Source organism: Stylophora pistillata, chromosome 3 (assembly GCF_964205215.1).
Source record: "Stylophora pistillata chromosome 3, jaStyPist1.2, whole genome shotgun sequence".
Classification (NCBI taxonomy): domain Eukaryota; kingdom Metazoa; phylum Cnidaria; class Anthozoa; order Scleractinia; family Pocilloporidae; genus Stylophora; species Stylophora pistillata.
In genome coordinates this window covers 19,224,377-19,248,813 of record NC_142521.1, presented here as the reverse complement: position 1 = coordinate 19,248,813, position 24,437 = coordinate 19,224,377, and the positions used below count along the sequence as shown (strand labels likewise).

General features: G+C 38.9%; 1 protein-coding gene and 1 long non-coding RNA gene across 5 annotated transcripts in view; one reads left to right on the top strand and one right to left on the bottom strand.

Moving 5' to 3' along the window:
* The window catches only part of LOC148734906 (uncharacterized), a 69,347-nt gene extending 49,522 nt beyond the window's left edge, over window positions 1-19,825 (bottom strand). For 2 of the 3 annotated variants that reach the window (XR_015998515.1, XR_015998516.1), the window contains exons 1-2: window positions 19,267-19,825; window positions 17,235-17,355 (exon numbers count right to left, since the gene is read on the bottom strand). This is a non-coding gene — a long non-coding RNA (uncharacterized LOC148734906). The remainder of the gene's footprint in view (window positions 1-17,234; window positions 17,356-19,266) is intronic. The other variant, XR_015998514.1, reaches the window with a different exon arrangement.
* Window positions 2,954-6,297, top strand: LOC148734907 (uncharacterized). Of its 2 annotated transcripts, XM_088752477.1 has the most exons (2): window positions 2,954-5,243; window positions 5,321-5,485. In XM_088752477.1, the coding sequence occupies exons 1-2, from the start codon at window positions 2,954-2,956 to the stop codon at window positions 5,356-5,358; spliced, it is 2,328 nt and encodes a 775-aa protein (XP_088608603.1). In that variant the 3' UTR covers window positions 5,359-5,485. The 2 variants fall into 2 exon arrangements, with proteins under 2 accessions (XP_088608603.1, XP_088608602.1); XM_088752476.1 differs by having other exon boundaries at window positions 2,954-6,297.
* Window positions 19,826-24,437: the final 4,612 nt, after the last annotated feature.

The window sequence follows — 24,437 nt, the reverse complement described above, 5'->3', positions numbered from 1 at the left end:
ACAGTTATTATTACCAGATACAAGGACAAATGGCCCTAACAGGATGTCCTAAAACCTTTTTTGTTGTTTGGACTCCACTTAGTGGTGCTCATATTGAAATTATTGAGTTTGATTTAAAACTGTGGCAAGATATCATACCAAATCTAACAATTTTTTTCAAGACTTATGTTGCTAGGGTGTTGCTAGGTACTAGGCCTATTTATTATTGTGCTGTCTGTGAAAAACCCTGTCTTGAGCCAGATGAAATTGAATGTGATGATGAAAACAGTGTTCAGTGTGAATGTTGTATGCTATGGTTTCACTGGGCCTGCTCAAATTTTGAACAAGAATCAACATTCATTTGCAGATTTTGCAATGAACAAGCAATAGATAATGATTAAAATTATAGAGTGGAAGCAATATGACCTCAACAAACTACTAAATAGTACAAAATAGTGCGGATGAAACCAAAACATTATAGTATTTAGTATTACTAAAGTTTCAAAGTTATTGTTTGAACATTGTTGTAGCTATATACAAACATGTTTGTGTAATTCCATAAAGGAATTGTATTCTAGAAGATGTGTAAATAAACTTGACTACCATAGCTTATAACCTGTGAGAAAATTGAATGGGAACATTTTGGACTGGTACAAAATGCAAACATAATTGATGAAATGAAATCTATGTACTCAAAGGCTTTTTCATATTACATATTGCTGCACAAATGATGATTATGTCATCCAAATGGGAAAGAATGCTAATGGGAATTTCTTGCTTTAACATAGCAAAGTCTTTAATTCGCTTGATAGCCTGCTCGACATAAATCCGTACATTAGCAATAAGTGATGTGTTCCTAACATCAGCACCTGACATCTGGAGATTGGAATGCTTGGAGGGTGGAATTGTTAGAGAACATTGGTAGTATGCTAACAGGTCATGAATCTTGAATCCCCTGTCTGCCATAACTTGGTCATGTGGCTGAAGATAGTTTAAGAAACCACTGTTTTCTACAATAAAAACATCAGATGACCTCCCACTGAAGGTCTCAGAGACAAATGATATGTGGCCATTTGGTGTTATCCCTATCAAAAACTTTAACGTGTAGTGTTGTTTGTAATTTGACCAACACATTGCCGCATTCTCTAAGCTTGATGGGGTTTCAGAGAATAGTTCTGTGCAGTCAATGATGACTCTACACTTTCTGTAATATCGTCGAAACATATCAGGCATATTTCTTTGAATTAAATACCTATCTGGCCAGGAAATCATCCACTTTAATTCTTTAGACATCAGCTTAACCCAAGTGGTAAAGACAGAGCTGACAGTCGCCTCGGAAACTTTGAACCTTAAAGCCAGATCAAATACAAAGAGTCCTAGCTTGATTCGCATCATGGTTAGCAAAAACTCTTGCTCCAAGGTTAGAGCTCTCTGTACATTATTTGACCTGGGCTTGGTGGTGTCCTTCAAAGCACTTTCTTTGTCTCCTTTCCAGTAGTGCATACACATGGCTTTTTCAAAGAGTGTATTAAACATCAATTGAAATGTTTCTACGTTAGGGAATCCAGTGAAACGCTGGACATCTTGCTCTGTTGTTAAATCAGCAAACTTCATACTTCCGTATGTTAGCGGATTTATTATCAAGCATTGAGTTCCTTCTTCTTTGAAGCTTGAGTTATTGGATGCCTCAGCAGTAGAGACAACTTCGTGTCTTGCCACAAGCTTTCTTTTCTTGGGTGAAGGTTTGTTAGAGTCACTTGGCACCATATACAAAGTTGGAGTTGGTGAGGAGTACGTTGGCTTTCCATATTGAAAGTGATTCGAACAAACAGTCTTGTAGTTGCCGGGTTCGAATCCAACAAGTCCTTTGGATATGCTGGCAATCCATTGGGCTCTTTTCTTTGGATCCTTCGGAATAAAATGCCAGCGAAGATTTTCGACATGTGACCGTTTCACTATCTTTTTTGGATATCTTGAGTCGTTGTTACAACCTCCAACACAACATCGGTAGTTAACCATTATATATCTTATTTTTTGACGCATTAAAATCGAAAATACAGAGCTCAAAATGTAGCTGTGACTTTTATCTTGAACTGTCAATACTAAAAATTGCGACCAGTTCTGAAACAAAGCCGATATTCATTAAGTATTCAGATCAAGCAAAAGAGTGTAGCCGAGCGTGTCCGCCATTTTGGATTTGCTTGCCCTAATTACCCAGCATGCACTCAAGAGCGTGAACCGGTCTATAACTAAAATTTTCTAAAACTAGGATCTGTATGGTTAAAATTCTAAAAAAGTACCTCATAGTTATGGCGTCACGATACTGCTCTCAGCTTCTGCAGTTGAAATTTCGGTTCCCAGACAAGTTACAAAATGAGGCGATCAATAAAAATAGTAACCCTGACGGCATTCTCACTTTCTAAGGACTCTTTCCTGAAAATATGAACAATCTACGGCCATTCGCTCCAACGCAGTAAGAAAAAGACTGAATCCCAAGCCGTTTGAAACGCTCTATGATTTGATGCGCCATTCAAAACAACACACAAAGTCAACGTCTTCCCAAATGCGCGGAATGCATCCGAAACCTTCCGATTGCCGCCACATTTGATTCTCATCTCAAAACGAATGTTCACGAGCATTTCCACGTTAAAATATAAAGTAGGTAGCTCACAAGAAGAGTTTTTCGAAATCCCAAGCCTTATGAAACGCTTCTTCATGAATTTCATATTACATGTAGGATTTTCTCGCGCGAAAGGACCGAAAGGCAGCGAAAAAGCGTGAAAACTTCGCCATGACTTTGAACGATTCCTTCGTGAAAACAACAACATGGGGCCTTGGTAACCTCCCGAGAAGGTTCCAGAAACTTTTTGTTATGTAATAACTCCGAAAATAGCCGTGACACGTGCAGAAGAACAAGTGTTTTTCAAAGCATGTCCCTCGGGTCGCCAGGTGAGTTTACGCGAGACGATTTTCAATGGAGCGTGAGAATAAAGCAGAACTAATGAGAAGGTGGAGAGAAGAAAAAAAGGAGAAGAAAAAAGCTATCAAAAAAGCCCACTACGAAAAAAACAGAAAGGGGCTAATACAGAAAGCTGTGGGAAGAAAGCAACAAAAAGCCACGGCCTCGAAAACACGTGCTCAATCGCGGAAAATTACAAAAGACGGGAATGGAAAAAGCACAGCTAGAGTTCGCAAATTTCGACAAAACAAAGCAGAGGAAGTAGAAAAAAAGAGAGCCCAAAGCAGAGAAAGGTCAAAGAAATACCGGGATAAGAAAAAGGCTGCTGAAATGGTAGTTGAAACAGACGAAACATATCCTGTTGAAACTCCGGACATGGCCGTGTTCAAAAGTCGGATGGCAAAAAAGCGAGCAGTGGACAAAACAAGAAAAGTGCTTCCGGCAACACCAAATAAAAAATTAGAAGTTGTAGAAAAGCTTGTCCGAAGTCCACAAACAAGAAAGGCACTGGAGAAAAAAGGTCTGATAAAATCACCAGAAGAAGAAAAAGAAATGGAAGCTTTGAGAGCCATCACGACTGACTTAACTAGTGGAATTAAGCATTTGAAGCGCAACAATAAAAATGAAAGCCGCTCTGCATTTGGGGCAATCAAATCACTCGCGTTTGGAGAAACAGTGAAAGAAAAGAGGCTAACTTCAACTGTTTCAAAGCTTGTTTCTCTAGATAGACGTTCAGTTAGTCGTGGAATAAAGCGCAGGTGTGAGGTCCTTAAGGGAGATGAACCGAGTTGGCTACTTACGAAGAGGAAACCCAGAGTGGATGCACTTTCTGAGGAAGTGAAAAACTCTGTCTGCCTGTATTGGACTTTTGAGGCTAGTAGACCAACAGGAGACAAGAAGGATATCATCAGGAAACGAATTGGCCCAAAACTATACATTGAGCACCCCAAACATGTGCTGGAGCAGACTCAAAGTGAAGTCTACTTTAATTTTCGTGCAGCCAACCCCGATGTTAAAATCTCTCAAAGAAAATTTGAGGGCCTAAAGCCATATTTTGTTAAAGGGGCAAAGGAGCGTGACAGAAGGTCTTGTTTATGTCGCAAACATGAGGAAGCACGGATTGTATTCAATGAATGTCTCAAGTTTCGAAAAAGTGCACTGAATGAAAATCCTACCCTTGATATACCATTGGTCTCTTTAAATGAAGCTGTGGAAATGTCACTATGTCCTAAACCTGAGGGTAGCGACTTCCACAGGCTTTGCTGCATCAATCGATCGTGTGAAGAATGTGGCACACACCTCTTTAAGCTTCTTCCAGAGGAGCAGTCTGAGGAAGGCACAACCAAGTGGAAGCGCTTTGATTATGTCCTCACTGGGAAGGTGACAGCTTCTGGAGAGCCACAAAAGAAAATTGCGCTGGTGCAGAAGGAAACATGTCCCAAGGAACTTTTCCAGTATTTCATTAAGCTGCTGGAGGACTACCCCTACCACCAGTTCATGGCTATTTGGCAGAGAAAGCAGCTTGATGAACTACTAGAAACCTTGCCTCTTGGACATGTCGTCTGCATCCACGACTACTCAGAGAGCTACTCTTGCAGAGGGCAGAATGAAATCCAATCGCATTATTTCGACGTGAACAAGGCAAGTCTTCACATCACTGTCCTGTTTCGACATGCATCTGCATGTGATGAAAAAGAAAGCACTGCTGAAGAACCCATCATCATCAAGGAACACATCTTTGTGATCAGTGATGATCCAGGACAGGACTTTGATTCTGTGCACCACGCCCAGTTGCTAGTGGCAAAGTATCTCACTGATGACCTGCAGCTGAACATCACCAAACTGCACGAGTTTACTGATGGCTGTGCAGCACAGTACAAGTCGAGGCACTGCATTGGGGATTTGTCTTGTTCACTTGCCGACTTTGGGTTCACAATTCAAAGAAATTTCTTTGAAACATCCCATGCGAAAGGCGAGCAAGATGCTGCTGGTTCCCATGTAAAACAACAGGCCAGTCTTGCAGTAGTACGTGGAACAGCAAGCATAACCAATGCCAAAGATCTGTGTGACCATCTAACAAGTCATTTTTCCAAACCTGCGCAGTCATCATTTCCATCTCGATCCAAATCAGTCAGCCTAAACAGAAGAATTTTTTTTTATGTTCCATCTCAGGGTCCTGATGCAATTTTACGTAATCGAGAAGGACGCAAGTTTGAAACTGTTAAGGGCATCCGAAAATTGCACTCCATAGTTACCACCCCAGAGCAATGCAAGGTCCTAGTGAGGAAACGATCCTGTTACTGTGGTGAGTGTCTCTTTGACAACTTCGATGACTGCCAGAACAAGGAACTGGTTGATGACTTACAGGAGATTATCTTACAGAGGGAGGCATCTGCGGCTACCACACGAGCCCAAAGTGAAACTCCAGTGGCTGAGCCTGTTCACCTCCATGTTGCTGATCTAGTTGGCAAAGACAGCATCATTGCCATTGCAGCGGACGAAGATGATTCTTATGATTATTACCTGCTGAAAGTTACCAGTGAAGGCCCTGTTATACTGAGAGAAGATGTCACTGATGATTATGGGTGTGCATTTCCTGCTGGGAGTTCCGTTCTTAAAGGACATTTCTTTATAAGGGACAATCTGATTGACATGACGTACAAGCTTGATCAAAAGAAGGTCGCTGTCGTGTTTCCTGGCACTGTTCGTTACGTTTGTTCAGAGCTGATAGAGAGGGGCAGAGGTCGAAAAAAAGTTTTTCAAGTTGCCTGGGATGTCCATGAAGACATCATTGCTTCACTGTAACATTAATTAACAGTTGTTTGATGGACACTAACTGATTATCAGTTTTGTTTTGATGAGGATATTTCAAAATGTACAATATGTCATCCAAAAGTGTGTAAAATGTGCTAGTTCTAGGATGCGCACTGCATTCTGGGTAAAAACTAAAATTGCTGACTTGGCAAAAACAAATTGATTATATGATCGTTTGCTAGTAATGATGATTCGCTGTGATAATTATAAAGAGTTAAGATGAATTTGGACAAACTACTAGATATTTTACCCAATTTTACAGGTCGCAATGCATTATGGGTAAAAAACTAAACATGCTGACTTGGCCAAAAAACTTTCAATTATATGATCGTTTGCTAGTAATAACGATTTGCTGAGATAATTATGGAGTGTTAATATGAATTTGGGCAGATTACTAGATATTTACAAAATTAAGAGGCCGCAAGGCATTATGGGTATAACTAAAAATGCGGACTAGAGAGCTAAAACCAAGTAAACCATAATTATTTATTTTTTTACTGTTTATTATTTTATTTTTTACTGTGCAAATTAAAGTGTTAACATGACTTTGGAGAAACTTGTAGAAATTTTGCATTTTTGATGCATGTTACACAATTGTACATGCTTATTGTGCTACTGATCCATTACTTTCATTTGAATAACAACGCAAGACGAGTTCCGTGAGAAGATCCGAGACATGACAAGTTGTTCAAAGTTTGCCCCGTACTGGACTGCGTTGTTGAAAATTGTAAAGAGAAACTACGACTGGGGAGAAATTTGTCTGTGGACGAAGCCATGGTTAAATTTAAAGGACACCTTGGCATGAAGCAATATTTACCAATGAAGCCTGTAAAGCATGGCATTAAAGTGTGGGTTTGTGCAGAAGCGTCAAGCGAGTATGTTTGCGATTTCCAAGTTTATACTGGAAAGAAACAAGATGGCGCGACAGAACAAAATCTTGGTTATCATGTTGTTCACAATCTGACCCGCAACTTTGTTGGAAAAAATCATCATGTTTTCTTTGATAATTTCTTTTCGACTGTTAAGCTTGCCGAGGATCTCCTGAAACACGGCATATACTGTTGCGCAATGGCACGGGCGAACAGAAAAGATTTCCCCAAAGATCTTGCCGCAGAGTCCAGTTGTGAAGCGTTTGAAGTGGGGAGAGTCTATTCATCGGCGAAAGGAGAACGTTGTGGCAACCCCTTGGAAGGACAAAAAGATCGTTCCTTTTTTAAGCACACAAAGCAATCTTATTGGAAACGAAACCGTTAACAGAAAACAATGAGATGGAACGATAATTCAGGTGCCGAGTGTCCCTGCCATCAACAGCTACAATGCGAGGATGGGAGGAGTCAATCTTCACGATCAACTGCGTGGTTACTACTTGCTTGGAAAAAAATCAAAGAAATGGTGGCGTCATCTTTTTTGGTTTGTCATGGATCTGAGCACAGTTAATGTATTCATCCTCAAAAAGAAAGCCATGAATCACCCCTCAAGAACGCAACTAGCGTTTCGAATTGAACTTGCTAAAGACCTGATTGCTGACTTTTCGAGTCGGCAAAGAAGTGCTTGTTCTGGGCAAGTTGAGGGTGGACACTGGCCGATAAATTCCAGCAGAGGCCGTTGCAAGCAATGCCTTAAACGGAAAAGGACAAAGTTTAAAATGATGGCTTGCCAGAGCTGAGAAGAGACTTTGTTTGGAGTGTTTCCCAAATCATGTTGGGGACGTGTAATTTGTCATGAGTGTGCGAAATTCAAAATGATCGAGCAACAAACATTTGACTTCAACTTGTTTTTATTGCCTGAACTTACCACTCATGGCAATGTATTTCAAATTTATAATGATATTTAGGAACCTGTTCAAATTCTGTTGAGTTCTGAGCCATGTTAATAGTTTTTTTGCCTTTTTATTGTCACAGTATATGAGGCGATCACAGAATTGAATGGAGATTTTCAATTTGATGCCTACTTCTATTACGTCTTTTTCACTATATATTTCACTGTTTGCTGTAGTTGAGGTCTCAAATTAAAGATAATTTGTTGATGGTCATTTTTTGTCTTAAGTGTGTTGACTTTCAACTTACTGTTTTCAAGATAACACAAAAAATTGCAGACATTGTGGAAACAAGACGAAAATGGTCTCAGTTTCCAATATGGTCCCGGGAATATGGGCTGGTTACACATGTGTCTACTGTGGGGCTCAAAGGGTTTGCCAATTTCAAGAAATTGTGCCAATACTATTTCACAGCAAATGGTCTCCTGTTAGATGGGGTGAATCTCATTGTGTGGACCCTGGGCATTCCATATCACACTAACCAGCTATTAGAGAAGCTTAGGTTTGGGTACGGCTTAAACTCTTCGCAAGGTTGAGAGGCTAAACATGTAGAGCTGGCAAAGTATGTTGAGAACACTTGCAATGTGAAGAAAAGTGAGGTGGTAGATTGTTTTCCCTCATGACTTTGTTTTTCTTATGGCTTGGGAAGAGTGTGGTCAAATACCACGCTTCAGAATATAAACAGATTACAATCTATTCAAAATTTTGCCGGTAAGATCATAACAAACTCTTGGAAGTTTGACCATGTAACACCTTAGCTTCGCGAGCTAAATTGGCTTCCTGTTAATAAAACAATTATTTTAAAGAGACTCCATTCTGACCTTTAAATGTCAGAACGGTCTTGCGCCTCAATACTTAACGAGTAAGTTTATCAAGCGATCAAATATACATGCTCGTAACACTCGTACACGGAACTCTTTGCAGATTCCGCTATACAGAACGGCTACTGGCCAGCACACTTTTTCCTACAGAGGGGCCAACATATGGAATAACTTGCATAAAGAACTTAGGCAAAATGCCTCATTGGCATCTTTCAAGCGCGCTCTGCAAGACACACTATTGAGGCAGACATTTCCTTTATAAGCTCTAGAACTTGGTGGAATACTATCTTAAATTCTGACCATGAGTTTTGTCGTTATTTATGTTTTTATAAATTGTAAAAAGTTTGTAAATGGTCTCTTAAAAACCTCATGAGGATGTTACTATTAAAGAAGATGATGATGATGATGATGACGACCCCACAGTGACATTTACCACCAAAAGTAAAAGAAAATTTGTTCCAAAACAATAAAAACACTAGTGTGGCCTTGAATTACTGTAAAATATTGTAGAAGTCCAAGCTCTGGCCAGTCAACGGCATCATCAGGTTCTGTCCAAGGTACATTTTGAGATGCATTCATCACCTTCATGGGCATGTCTACAGTAAATTCACCAACCCAAGGATTGGCTAATCTCAGTCTTGAACTGAGGTGGCAAATAATTTTGATGTTGACCTCTCTTAAGGTCCTCACTACCACTCCCTGTAAATACAACAGTCGTTTTATCTCTAGATCTCTACAATGCTCATTGTATTAAATTTTAGTCCAAGACTCCCATGGCACCATCAAGCTCTCAAAAGAAGTCACTCACTTTTTTTATTCCATCCCCTGCAAAGCAGGGCAAAGTGTCTCAGCAAACTCTACTTTGACCACCGTCTTAAATTTTTGTCATACAATTTCTTTATTTTCTGACATCATGATTTTTACCCAGTACCCACCTCGCTCCCCCAAAAACCCACAAGAGGGGCAGTTTGGCCCTGGTGTGTAACTTCAAAAATCAACCAACACCAGAACCAAGGGAAAATCCTTTGATGTGAATCTCTCTCTTAAATCCAGGACTGGTTATGAGAGACTTGCATCCTGCTGTGCAATTATGAACATGCCTTGTTTGTCAACAAATGCATACTACATAAAGGAAGAACTCTTGATGCAGGTAATGTTATCCTTTATGAGAATCAAGAGGTTGAACATCATAAGACAGTGGATGCAGCTGTGAGCTTTATGGAACTTGGGCAAAGCAAGGTTTCACCTCTGTATTCTTTGCCATTTCAGGACACTGGCAAAGTTCTAGACTACACTGTATTGTCAAAAGCTTGTCAAATGTGTGCTCTCAAATAGTTATCATGTGAAGGGGATGACACAGAGTTCCATGAGTGGAGAAGAGAGCGTTTGGCCACTGGTAAGTGTGACATAAATTTTAATGGCTGTTCACCAGCCATGGAGGTGGAAGAAGCTTCCATCCTTTGGAGGAGGATCCATTGAGCTACATAATTTTCAATATAAATGGATGGTGTCAAACAGAAAAAGCAAAACCCTTCAACAAAATTGAAAATTTGTCTGAGGTTATTAAATTGGATTGTGTTGGCCATGTCCAAAAGAGAATGGGGAAGCACCTTTTAAACTTAAAAGCAAGGAAAAAAGGACAAAAGGAAAACTTGAAGTCAATCCCCAAACACTAGCATACCTCATGCTCTTTATATCTATCACACACATTTCAATGCAAACAGTGACTCTGCATCCCAACATTCACATGGAGAAAACAATTGTACTCCATCAGGCTGAATTTCTGGACCTTTCCAGTTCATCGGCATTGGAAGTAAAGAAGTGATGCAGTCCATCCCTGGGCAAGGACCAATTCTAGGTGCTAATCAGATACTACTGGAGGATGACAGCTTTGATTATTAGAAAACAGTATTACATCCAAGAGGAACAAAAAGGCATGTTGTTGCAGCTCCCTGTAGAAGATCTGATACTGTGTATACAATTTCCAGCTAATGTTCATGTTTATAAATATAATTGAATGCATGTTACAGTTTCTTTTAATAGTTTAATAAAATGACATAAATACAATGTCAAGGGCTTACCAACCACAACAACTGTTAAGTTAGTCCTTGGAAGTACAAGAATACACTTCTTAATTTGACATTGCATGTGACTAGTCTTGCCATCTATGCTTGTTAGTTGCTAATGCAATAAATTATTCCTTAGATTTAAACTTTGTGTAAATACTTATTATTCTCTGCTGGCCAGACCTGTAATTCCATATTTATACTGCAAGAGCTCTTAATAAACTACACACAACACAAACACAAGAATAGATGAAATGTAAGAAATAAACACAAGATTTTATTAATTATAACAGAGGCAAATTAATTTTTCTTAAAATGTGCTCTATATTGGTTATGTTTAATATGGTTTGTTTTTAAGTGGAACAATCTTGAACCAAATTTTATTGATTAGGCTGTTGTTCTGGACTGAAACCCCAACAAGTTTATGTGATTAGAACTTGTTTCACTCAGAGAGGAACCTATCCTCCTGGACTCCTGAGAAGAGAGTGTCAACTTCTCTGCTTACGACATAAAAACTGCATGGTTCATTCTCAAGTCCTTCTGATTCTTTCTTTCTGGCAAAATTCCATTAAAACAGTCAAGCCACCACTTTTTCACCTTCCTTAACCCTTATCATGTGGCTCCCGGAATATTTCAGGTGTACATGTTTGTCCATGTGGACGGTACCTGGAATGTTTCATGTTTTCAACCATCATTGTTTTATTGGCAGAGAAGTTCTGAATATGTTGGGCTTACACAGGTCTAAGGTCATGGCCAACCCTAATTTAAGTTCTTCATTTGTGATTGTAAATTGTCTACCATTGTAAATAATTGCTGAAAAGCCTGTACAGGAGTAATTATTAAAGTTCATTCATTCATAAATTAAGCATCCAACAGAGTTCCGAAGATCTGAGTACAATAAAAGAATTAATTAGCATGAAATATATTTTGTTGCATGGTAACACTGAGAAACAAAGATGGCCGCCAATATTTTATTTGTTGATGAAGGAACTATTGATGAACTTGTCCACGGAGAAAATAGCAATTTAGATGAAAACACAGATAATTCTGAAAGCAGCAAAGAAGATGACAGCAGTGAAGACAATGATGGTGAAGTGGAGAGCAAAAAAGAAACCAAAGATGACAACTGGGTTCTTGGCAATCATATCCTGCAAAGGCTTGACTTCACAGCTGATTGAGTGTTGAATGTGGAGCTTTCCGATAAGCCCTCATTCTCTGACTGCTTTCATCTCCTCTTCCCTGAAAACCTATTTGATGAGATTGCATCCCAAACAAATAAATATGCTACGGAAACAATCAAATCTCTACAGCAAAGAGATTGTTTCCCTCAGCACTCGAGGTTTAGAAATTGGCCTGAGGATGGTGTGACATCTGGTGAGATGATAGCTTTTCTTGCCATGATAATTGCAATGGGCCGGGTAAATCGAGAGAATATTCAGGATTACCGGTATGCTGACAAGGTTTTATCTACTCCCTTTTTTCCTCAAATTATGTCAAGAGACAAATTTATGAACATCTTAATATTTTTTCACTTGTGTGATAATGATAGTTATGTTCCTCGAGGACAGGAAGGGTATAACCCAGTAAACAGGCTTGGCACTAGATACAGTGTTGTCACTGGAAAATTTTCAAATGTCTGGAGGCCAGGCAAAAATATTTGCATTGATGAGGGAATGATTCCATTCAGAGGAAAAGTGCCCTTCAAAGTATACAATCCAGACAAGCCAGATGTGTGACTCAGACCAGCTGTGTGACTCAAGTAATGGGTATTGTTGTAGGTTTGAAATTTACACTGGTGTTAACCCAGAACCACCCAGTGCTAAAGGCAAAACATATGACTTAGTCATGAGGCTCATGCAACCTTAATTGAGTGTGGGTGGGTGTTTGTAGGTTGACAACTACTACACATCACCTACTTTATTTGCTGAGCTCTATAGGCAGAACACTGGGGCCTGTGGAACAGCCTGCTACAGGAAAGGTATCCCCCAGGAATTTAAAACGGCACAAGTGAAAAAAAGAGGTGACAAGTTTGTTATGAACAATGGAACTTTGCTAGCAGTTAAATTTAAGGACCAAAGAGTTTTCTATATGCTGTCATCAGTTCATTTTATTGCAGAGGTAGAAGTTAAACTTTTAAACACAGGGCCGCCTTGGTATGCAATCTTCTTCCCCATCATGTCAAGGAATGTGCTAACTTAAGATTGTTTAAGATTAAGCTTAAGGCTAACAAGCATCTTCTCAATAGCATAAATTTTGCCAAAGGTTCCTGCTGTGTTTCAGTGAAACACGATGACTTCCTGTATTTTTAATTGTAAATTTAATATTGATTTGTATTTAATTTATCTAATTAGAATTGTATTTAAGAAGTAATTTCACTCTGTTTTTCCAATTTTTATTATATATTTTATTGTGATTGTATTTAATTTGTAGTTAGGCAGGTCCACATCAGGACTTCGGTCTTGCCAATCCTTCTAACCTGCATTGTTAAATAAAGATGTATGTATGTATGCATGTATGTAAGTTGGCCGAAATCACCCTGGAACTGGCTGCCCAATCACTAAACCTGAGATCATCCATGACTACAACAAGTTCATGGGGGCAGTTGACAGTTGTCATTAGATTCTTGCCTATTCTTGCCTCAGGTGACACACCATGAAATGGTGGAAGAAAGTGTTCTTCCACCTGTTTTCCTCAAGTATCCTGAATGCTTACATCCTTAACAAGCAAAGAACCTGGTCACCTGTTCTGCAAAGGACCTCTCAAAGGGAGCTTGTGAAGGTGCTTGTTAGGAATTCTAGCATCTCCCATTCTCTCACTCCAAGAGGCTGCCCAAGGAGGTCAGCCAAACACCTAACCCTTCTTCAAGTTGGAGATCACTTCCCAGAGAAAATACTGGGCACTGGGAGGAAGTCCAACATCACCTGGGCATGTGTGGTTTGCTTTCCTGCCCAAAAGAAGATCCTTAAAAGGACAGGAGATAAAGGGAAGAGGCCAGGAAAAGAGTCTAGCTTTCAGTGCAGCATCTGTAAAGTTTCCCTCTGTGTGCAGGACTGCTTCCAGTTGTTCCGCATTGTTCAGGACTATGCTGCTGCCTACATTCGAAGACATGATGCCTATAATGACAATGTGGATGTTGAAACTAATTGATTAACTCATCATAACCATTATTCATCTTTCGTTTGGTTTTGTTAGATTTTGAAGTCAATTCAAACAGAAATATATAAATTTGCAACATAGATCCATACAACTGAGCTGAGCAACTCGCTTACAAGTGGGGTTTTTCCATATGTTTGGAAGACTGCAGGCGTGATCCCTGTTCATAAACAAGGTGATCATGAAAAACCTGAAAACAATCGACCTATACCTTTATTGCCCATCTTATCAAAGATATGTGAGAGAACTGCGTTGAATCAATTCATGACCTTTTTGGTATCAAATGATCGATTGTCAACAAAACAAAGTGGTAACAAAAAGAGGCACTCCACTGAGACTTCACTGATCTACGCAACAGATATGATCTTTAAGTACCATTGATCAAAAGAAAACTACAGCTATGGTTCTGTTAGACATGAGTAAAGCCTTCGATAGCATCAGCCAAAAAATCCTGCACCACAAACTTCAAGATATGGGTGCTTCAATATCTGCCATTGACTGGTTCCTTAGTTATCTATCTAACAGAACCCAAGTTGTGTGAATCAATGCCAAGATCTCTGATCCACTTCAGCTGGCTAACGGAGTTCCACAGGGTAGCATTCTGGGGCCATTGCCTTTTGGAATCTATGTCAATGATTTACCATCTACTCCAAGAAACTGTCTAACTGAGAGTTATGTGGATGACATCAAGTTATATATGTCATTCCGACCCCAGGACTGCGGAGACACCATATCTGCTATGTACGAGGACCTTGTCAGCATACGAAACTGGTGCTTTGATAACGGCCTGCTCTTAAACCCTGACAAAACCAATTTAATTGTATATGGAAGACGACAGGCGACTGCAAAACTCCCAGATTTTTCCCTCTTGGGAAAAGATCTTCAACCCACAGAGACTGTAAAAGATCTTGGTGAGATTTTCGACAAAAATCTCACCTTTAATGAACATGTCATTAAAACTGTATCCTCATGTATGTCCACATTAGGACAAATAAGTCGCATAAAGCACGCATTTAGGAGAGATATACTGATTATTATCAATTCCTTAGTATTTAGTAAATTATAGTATTGTTCATCAGTTTGGGCAAATACCACAGATAGTAATGTAAAGAAGCTGCAAGGCATACAAAACTTTGCTGCTCGAATTATATGCAACAATATGTTCCATATGTTTGGAAGACTGCAGGCGTGATCCCTGTTCATAAACAAGGTGATCATGAAAAACCTGAAAACAATCGACCTATACCTTTATTGCCCATCTTATCAAAGATATGTGAGAGAACTGCGTTGAATCAATTCATGACCTTTTTGGTATCAAATGATCGATTGTCAACAAAACAAAGTGGTAACAAAAAGAGGCACTCCACTGAGACTTCACTGATCTACGCAACAGATATGATCTTTAAGTACCATTGATCAAAAGAAAACTACAGCTATGGTTCTGTTAGACATGAGTAAAGCCTTCGATAGCATCAGCCAAAAAATCCTGCACCACAAACTTCAAGATATGGGTGCTTCAATATCTGCCATTGACTGGTTCCTTAGTTATCTATCTAACAGAACCCAAGTTGTGTGAATCAATGCCAAGATCTCTGATCCACTTCAGCTGGCTAACGGAGTTCCACAGGGTAGCATTCTGGGGCCATTGCCTTTTGGAATCTATGTCAATGATTTACCATCTACTCCAAGAAACTGTCTAACTGAGAGTTATGTGGATGACACCAAGTTATATATGTCATTCCGACCCCAGGACTGCGGAGACACCATATCTGCTATGTACGAGGACCTTGTCAGCATACGAAACTGGTGCTTTGATAACGGCCTGCTCTTAAACCCTGACAAAACCAATTTAATTGTATATGGAAGACAACAGGCGACTGCAAAACTCCCAGATTTTTCCCTCTTGGGAAAAGATCTTCAACCCACAGAGACTGTAAAAGATCTTGGTGAGATTTTCGACAAAAATCTCACCTTTAATGAACATGTCATTAAAACTGTATCCTCATGTATGTCCACATTAGGACAAATAAGTCGCATAAAGCACGCATTTAGGAGAGATATACTGATTATTATCAATTCCTTAGTATTTAGTAAATTATAGTATTGTTCATCAGTTTGGGCAAATACCACAGATAGTAATGTAAAGAAGCTGCAAGGCATACAAAACTTTGCTGCTCGAATTATATGCAACAATAGGAAATATGACCATGTGTCTCCTTCTCTTAAAAGCTTAAACTGGATTCCTGTTACATCAAACCTTTACCTAAGAGACACAATCATGACTTTTATGTGTATGATGGGTCTTGTACCGGAATACCTGAGTAATAAGTTTATTCTTAGGGGTAGCATTACTGGTCAAGTGACCCACAGTTCATGGAACTTGAACATTCCACTCTGTAAAACAGAAACTAGCCAGAGGTCCTATTATTATCGCGTTGTAAGTATTTGGAATACTATTGGCCATAAACTTAAATCAAGCCTTAGTGTAGCTAGTTTAAACATAATCTTAAACCAGACCTTTTAAAAAATTCTTGACTTGATTTAGCCCGAGTTTCTGTTCTTATAATTAAGTTATACTATAGTTCTAACAATCTATAAATTATTTTTCGTGATTGTTATTTTATAATGTATATAGCATTACTCTTTTTTACCATTACCATTTTGTTTATTGTTACTGCTATTGTCTAATTGTCATTGTCACTGAAAAGCCCCTTTGGGGAGTTGTCAATAAAATATTGTATTGTATTGTATTGACTATTTTGAACTAATTCAAAACCAAACAATGTAGATAAATTCCCAATTTTTATTATGTGTTGACAGCAGTCTTGCTACTGTATTGAGAGAGTAAAAATGCTGTCACAGTGACAAGAATTGTTTTATTAAGCTGGTGGACTAGGGCTCAACTCTGGTTGCCATTTTAGGCTTGTACAGATAGTTTTTGGAAGAATTTATTATGATGTGTTCTTTCCAAAAACAGGATTTCATAGATAAATTTTAAAAGCAACATAGGTTCAAAGTTTATTGCAATAGAATAATCAGAAAGGAAATTTCTTAAGTTTTAATTTGATATATAGGTTGTTGGGATTCAATGAAAAGTAAAGCTTTCACTGCTGGCGAAAGGATCAACGGTCACGTGTAAGTGCACTACTAAAAATGAAGTCAGTTTAAGGGATTGTAACCTGAACTTGAAGTCAGCATGCTAAGGGCTTATTTTCCACCTTCCACCTACACAATGGTTCATTCTTATTGGAATGCCTTGAAATCTTGCAACAGCAAAATTGTACTACTGTGTTACCTGAACAGTTAACTGTCTTTGGTAGAGGCTTTCCTTCATTAAAAGTTACAATAAAAAGCCACAGCTCAGAAAGGTCAAAGCAAGACCAACTAGTAAAAGGAAAAGGGCAACCTCCACCAAAATGCATCACTTGTCCACCATTTTGTCCAGATACATGCTTAGGGCTCAAGCAACAACCTCTCAAAACTTTGCCCCAAGATTTTACGCGATCACAGGCTATTTCTCAAACAAGGCAAGCCAGGTTCCTAATCTACTTGGGGTTCCCCACCTACATGTCAACATACCCCTGTTCTCTTGCAGTAAAGCTATTTGTTAACTCATGATAACATACTTTTGAAGCATTGATACTTGATTTCCACTTGTCAAGCATCCTCCAGACAAATGCACTTTCTCCCCTCTTTCTTGCAGAATCCACTTTGCCCTTAAGGTTACTTCTCACCTTTGAGGGTGTCCTTCGAGAAAAAATTTGTACGTATGCTAGTTTCAAGAAAACCCAAACAAACTAGACATCAAAAGAAAGCTTAATAAGTGCAGTTTATGATAAAAACATAATTTAGGCAATTTTTTTCATCAAGGGAGTGTCAGGACCTGGTAAGGCGTGAAACAACCAGGGGTCCTTCTATTGAATTTACTGGATATCAGATTCCAAAGCATAAGCAAAATGGCTGCACAGTCTTATTCACAAGCCATCAATCAACAAAAGCATTTCCAAAATTCCAATCAGTTGTCTAGATATCCACATCTAAAGTTAGAGTAGCATAAAATGTGCACAATGTGTTGCATAAATGGACACCACATGAAAAATATTTCAAGTCTCAAAATTTCCTGACAAAGGTATGGGTCACACTTGGGCAAAGTTTTCAACTTTGCTGGCAAAAAAAACCAAAGAAAATTTGAAACCACAACCGGAAAGCAAACTTTTGGTTTCAACTATCAGGGTCGCACTAGGTGAAAAAAATGTCAGTGATGACACTTTGATAAACCAGACACATGTTTATCGATGTGCTATGGGGAGAGAGCAGTGAGCTAAAAAAGGAAAACAAACATTAAAAAAATGCGTCCCATTGAAGCATTGTTAATAACGATCACGGTGATGTTTATTCTTCTTATTCAGTTAAATCACGAGCACTTTTTTGTCTTTCGTATGATCTATGAAAGATGGGTTAACGCCTGTTTAACTGTTTTGGCTGCCGCTATAATGAGAGCAAGAAATCGACGTCAACCAAGATTACTTCGAGCACCATATGCCTGGTCAGTTCTGAGTTGTTTGCTGTTTACTGACAAGCGATGGCAGTTACCGCTGTGATAGCTATTGTTTAGCCTGAGTTTTCCGAAATCTACCTGCCCCACCCAAGCACTATGGCGTCTTTGATGTTTTGGCCGGTTTTCAAAGTTTTTGCAAACTGGAAAAGTTAGGGTCGCATTAGGCAATGTGTCCTGATGACAGATTTTTTACACCAAAGTGACCACATTCACACCAAACTTTGCCAAGTGCGACCCATGCCAAAGTTTTGTTCCTCACTATCTCTGGTATGTTTTTGTGAAATTTCAAACAAATTGCCACGAATATTGACACCTTCATGATTTAGTAACTTCTACTTGAAAATACATTTTCCAAAACAAGTCGGATGCTTTTTGAGACTTTTAAATTTTTCCTTTTGTAAACGTTTGGTAAAATGTCTGATTTCAACAACGTCCAATAAAAGAAAAAACGATTTTTTCGGTCTATGAATATGGGAAGTAACCTCAAGCAACAAAGGAGGAAATTAATTGGTTATTTGCTATGACTTCTTCAATGCTAGATTCCTTTCGTATTTTCTCTATCATTAATTAAAAGAAAATGAAGATACCCGGCTTTTTCGTTTTCCTTTGAAATTGTATGAATTCAAAAGCTAAGATTCTCAAATAGACTAAATGGCTATCGGTCAGAAATATTCGATGTTTGTTTAGAAATTCTAAACAAGTATCGAATATTTCTAACCGTCAGCCATTTAGTCTATTTGAGAATCGCAGATCGCTGGGCAATTACTGCCCAGCGATCCAAAAAATACGAACTTTCTGACCTTGTGCAAGCCCTAAAATCCGATATATATCTTAAGAACTGCAGTTTTATAGAACTAAAACCTTTCAGTGGAAGTTATGTGAAAATTACTGCCTGCCGGGCAATAAGTCTATCTACGACCGTACCCGCCTGCAGGGCATTCAGACGATGCCATAAAAGTTCATCGAGGAGCACGCGCCATTTTGGTATTAAAATAGTGACCTAGGGACCATTTCTCTTAATCAGATTTCTTGCCTTAACAGGTACCATGATGAGAGATATACAGCTGAAATTTATAGTAACAAAAGATGAAAAGACCAACCTTCAAATGTAAAGAAAAAGTTGCTTCACAGCTCCCCTTTACCAATCGATACCGCGACGATTTGCAAACAGTAAGAGAATGCTCGCTGGGGGTCCGAAGAAGAAAAGTACTGGGTCGAAGAACGAATCAGACACGCAACCCCAAGGGGATGACCCCAGAACAAAGGCGATGATTTCAGTGCAACCATAAATAAAATCAAGGGTGTACTACTTTGGAAACATAAAGGAAGAGACACAGAAGGCTCACTGCTTTAACTCCCAGTTCTGTATGAACCATAGGAGACGAATTAAATTTAATTTGCGTTATTAAAAGAGAAAACACTTACACTACCACCTTATCACTCCAAGTAGGGAATACTTCAATCAAGGCGACCCCAATTTATTGGCTGTAGTTTCCTGGTCAGTTCTACATAAAAAAAAAATAACATTTCCGACGAAAAGTAACGACGTGCAGAGGGCCCTTTGATAACCCTCCATCTGGAAGGTTCGCCCCGCCTCTCGCTTGCATGTGCCCGAACGGTCAATTCACCACCGCAACAAACTCGCCACCACTGAGTCAAATCGCCACTGCTGGTAAATTGACTTAAACGTTATATGTAGCCAGGACCAACAACGATATGGAGGCCTGGCACCATGCCCTAAACCGACGTGCCAGCAATCGTCAAGAGCTTGACTATCCTTCAAATCCAGACCTGACTCTCCAGAAGAGACTCTCTAGTTAACCACATGTTCCCTAGCCACCTGCACGCGTTACTTGACATCCAGAGAAACGGCTGCATAAAAGAATACAGGGCCCTTTATTTGGAAAAAGAGAAGGGAAAAAACGTTGCGTGACGAGGCCCAAAACACGGCTGACAACCACAGCCATGCTTGGGGTGGTTGTGGTATGTTGTGATGGTCTCGTGACCCTTCTTTGAATAACTCTTCTTGAAATATAACCGCAAATCATCTCTGGTATAAGTTAGTGTTCATTTGGCTATCTCTGATAATTTCTTAAAAATCTACGATAGTCTCTGAAGGGATAGACGGAAACGAATCTTCTACTATGGAAGTGAAATTTGGCGAATTTAACTCAGAGAAAAAATTATGAAGATTTTCACCTTCGTTGCGACACGATGACAGCTTAAGGTTCTGGGTATGAAATTCCGGAAGCAATCGACGAAACCTTTTTGGCCACATGGGGCAAAGATGTGGAGATGGAGACATTTAAAACGAATCTTATGCCCGAAAGAGAAAGTGTTAATGAACAGGACAGAGTACTGGTGCTGTTTTGAGTGGGAACTATCACGGGAAAAGAAAATGTCTTTGTGAGCGAGCACTTCCGCCGCGCGCCACCCCAGGGATCTTGTTTACCGACAATATGTATGGACATCCATTTGAAGAAGATAAATTGTCATCGGAAAATAGAAAGCATTCATGGGCAGCCATGTACGAAATCGACCCTGAAGTTTACAAAGGATTCAATTTCGAATCTTTTCACGGAAGTGTAGTGTTCTGGACGCCCGAATATCCGTCCACATTAGGAGAGGCAAAAAAACAGCCGTTTTTAGTCTCGTCACGCAACGCTCCTCTCCACAAACGGCTGCTCACATTCGAACAACATTCCTTTCCCTTTGTTGTCTTTTGCACCAATGAGATCACCCAGATTGTTTCTTATGTGACCAATCAGAGCACAAGAGATTGTAATCAATATCGTTATTCCCGCGTTTTCAAATTCTGCATTTCATCGTAGTTTCTTGCTGGAGGACGGCCCTGAATGTTTTGCAAAGTGATCGTTCTTTTATTTGTTTATTTGTTACTTTAGTTGAGACGAAAGAAAAAATTTATGTTTTTGGAAAAAGTTCTTTTGATTTTCCGGCGAATATTAGTTCCTGTCTGGATGTGAATGTGAGCTGCTATTCAGCGACCAGCGAGTTGTCAGTTTGTAAAGCTTGCTACCGACGATTGATCAAGTTCAAAAAGGCCTCTGTTCATCTTGAAGAGCTCAAAGATGAATTGAAGGGAATCTTCAAGGATCGAGAACTTCCCAGAAAGAAGCGCTTATTGAGCGTTGAGAGCGACGGTGGAGAAATCCAAGCTTCGTGCCGTGGGAAATCCTTGAGATGTTTACAATTCGATCCGATCAATTATACGACTTGTACCTCTAATGCTACAACCAATTCTAATATTTCTACCACGATCAGCCAACAGGGACCTTATACTCCGGCAAGATTTCCTATTGGTTCTATTGGTGTATTGATTTAGATGCCTCAAAATTATATCACTGGATAAACAAACACAAGAAAAACATGCTCAGGGGTATCAGAGCTAGTTAAACAGAGTAAACAAAACATTTTTTTTTGTTGCCTCATGGGAAATTGAATTCTGTAATCCATAGTTTTTGAGAATTCACACTGTCTATTCAGTATGCATAGTCTGGAACAACACAAATGTACAATATATGAGAGCCTAGTGACAAGTATGTGCCAATGATGACAAACCGTTACAGCCAAAAAATGTCAAAACAGGACCCTGAAAAAGTCTGTTAGCCCAGATTTTAACCCAAGAAGTACCCAGGTGCCACAACTACTGATATAAATGAAGTTGATATAAATGTCTTCATACGAATCTGATCTATTCAAAAGTCTGAAAGATTTGCAATCTCACTGAATAATGACTAATAACAGCCTAAAATTTTTGCTCAATTATGCAAGCAGATTACAATTTGATACTGGCAGCAGCACCAATGAAGAGATTCAATTTTCAAAGAATCAATTGATCAAAATAACCCATGGAATCTTTCATAGCATTCTTAATCAAACTTCAGATCATTATCATAAATTACTTTTCTCTATTACATGTACATGTATACAGTAATTTCTCCACAAGTGAAATGTAACTAATCTCAAACAGATGTTCCATCTTTTGTGACTTCACATGACAAAACTTTCAATTGCTATGATAGAGTACGAGTAGCACACAATTTATGTTACTAATCAGACAATGAAATTGACCAGTAATCTGATTTAAAAATATGATGAATTTATTAGATCACTCATTTTAGTACCACAATGTAGGAGGGCCAAAGAAGCTGTACTGTTCTCCCCAACCCCCTCCCCCACAGTGATTTCCACCACTCTGTGAAAGGACTCCAAAATGTTATGCTTATTGGCTCCAGGAGTGCAGGAATGCAACATTTCAACAAGCACATGTTTTGAATCATTTCCAATAAACATTAAAGTAAAACAATGGTAGCATAAAGTAAACCACATTATCTTATAGTCTGGCAATAAATAATAGTTCTTTCTGTTTTTTCCTGAATCTGTTTCAGTTCATCAGTAAGCCAGCCAAAATAGAATTCTAGTTCCATGTCCTTATCCATATACTGCACAACATAAGCAACATCTGATTTATTTTGACTTTCCTTAATTTCTACTGCATTTTTCATGTTCAGAAGGTTGAAGACTCACAGAATGCTTCCATTTAATTATCTTGTGATGTTCCCCAACACATCAAAAGGAAAATAGACAGCATTAATCTATAATGAAATTTCTAATAATGAAAACTTTATTAATTTTAATAATTTAATAATAATAATACTAACGTCATTCAGTGCTAAGGAACATGCAGAGGCTGTAGTCTCTAGCTCCTTTAACATTGCCAGGACTTTCGAGGTCCTAGTGGACTGAGTTCTTCAAATGACGTTAGCTTTGAGCATAGGTTTTTAATAGGTTGATGGGACATTTACCTCCATTTTAGGGTCTAGGGGTCTACCATCTTAGAACTTCTAGGTTTTATTTGTCGGGACAGGTCCTGTCAAACTAAGTTCCCTAACCGACGTTAGTTTCAAGCATAGTTTTAATAGGTTGATGGGACATTTACTTCCTTTTAGGGTCTAGGGGTATAAAATTGTAAAAATTTTAGCTTTTATCTATGTAGTAGTGACAATCAAATAGGCTACACCATGGCACCCAATATCAATTTTATTGGTAATCTGAAGCATTCAGAAGTGTATACTGCAATGATAATGTCTTATATTTAGACACAATATTTTTACAGGTGATCATGTGTAATATAACACAGACAGAATAAAATAACGATAACCAAAATAAGACCACAGTGTAATACTAATACTGACTAAACTATTTACATTTTCTATTTACAATATTTACATTCTTATTGTCCTTTCCTTTATACTGCTTAATTTAAAACATACATATAAAATAACATTTTGCTGCAGACTCGTTTTTATTTAAACACTTACCACTGTCTTACAACATGCGCTTCATCGACGGCAATGGCACAGAGTTTTTTGTCATGGAATACAAACAGTTCGTCAGCATAAATCTCCAGCGTTCGTTCTTTAACCACGCTTCGGGGGATCCGTTAACTGAGGAAAATTCGCCGCTTTCGACACAAGTGCGTTTACCACCCTCAAGTGGACTCATATTACCTGCTTTTAGCCCTAGCTCCCTAAAATGGGACACTTGGTCGTTCATAAGGCTTTCCCCAATGGTGAGACAACGACGACTATATGACCAAGCTCTTGTGAGGCAAGATCAAACACGATTGGCAGTGCTTCATACAGGAGAGATTTCCCGAAACCAGTAGGAAGATTGACAAATACATCCTTTCTTTCCTCAAATATTTTCCTAATTCCAGTTTTTTGCTGCGCATTTAAACTAGGAATTCGAAATGTATTACCAACAACATCAAACACTTCTTCAAAGGACGCCATTTTAAAAGCTTTGAACTCAAAGATGAAACAAACAATATGGTTGGTTAGACTACTTTGGCGCGCACTGTTCTCAACATATGTAACCCAAATAGTGATTGGTTGAAGTAGCGGAAAGGAATGTTGTTCGAATGTGAGGAGCCATTCGTGGGGAGAAGCGTTGCGTGACGAGACGAAAAACGGCTGCGAGGGAGACTAATTCCCCTTTAGCCCATTTCCGAATTACCCTTGGCCTCATTTTCAAAACGAGTCCTGGTGCTCATCCTTTCATATAATGTTTTCATTCACATGCAAATTAAACTCATTTTCACAAGAATGGTTGAGCACCAGGCCTCGTTTTAAAAAAAGAGGGACATCTGTGCAGAGACATGCAGGACATTTCTTTAAAATCAGTTTGATTTCAAAGTTTAACATGATTTGCACAGTCATTGACTTCTGAAGTGTACTAAGTAAGAAAG

Bases quoted from the DNA above. Each gene is read 5' to 3' on its own strand.
- LOC148734907 (XM_088752476.1), top strand. From the start codon at position 2,954: ATGGAGCGTGAGAATAAAGCAGAACTAATGAGAAGGTGGAGAGAAGAA.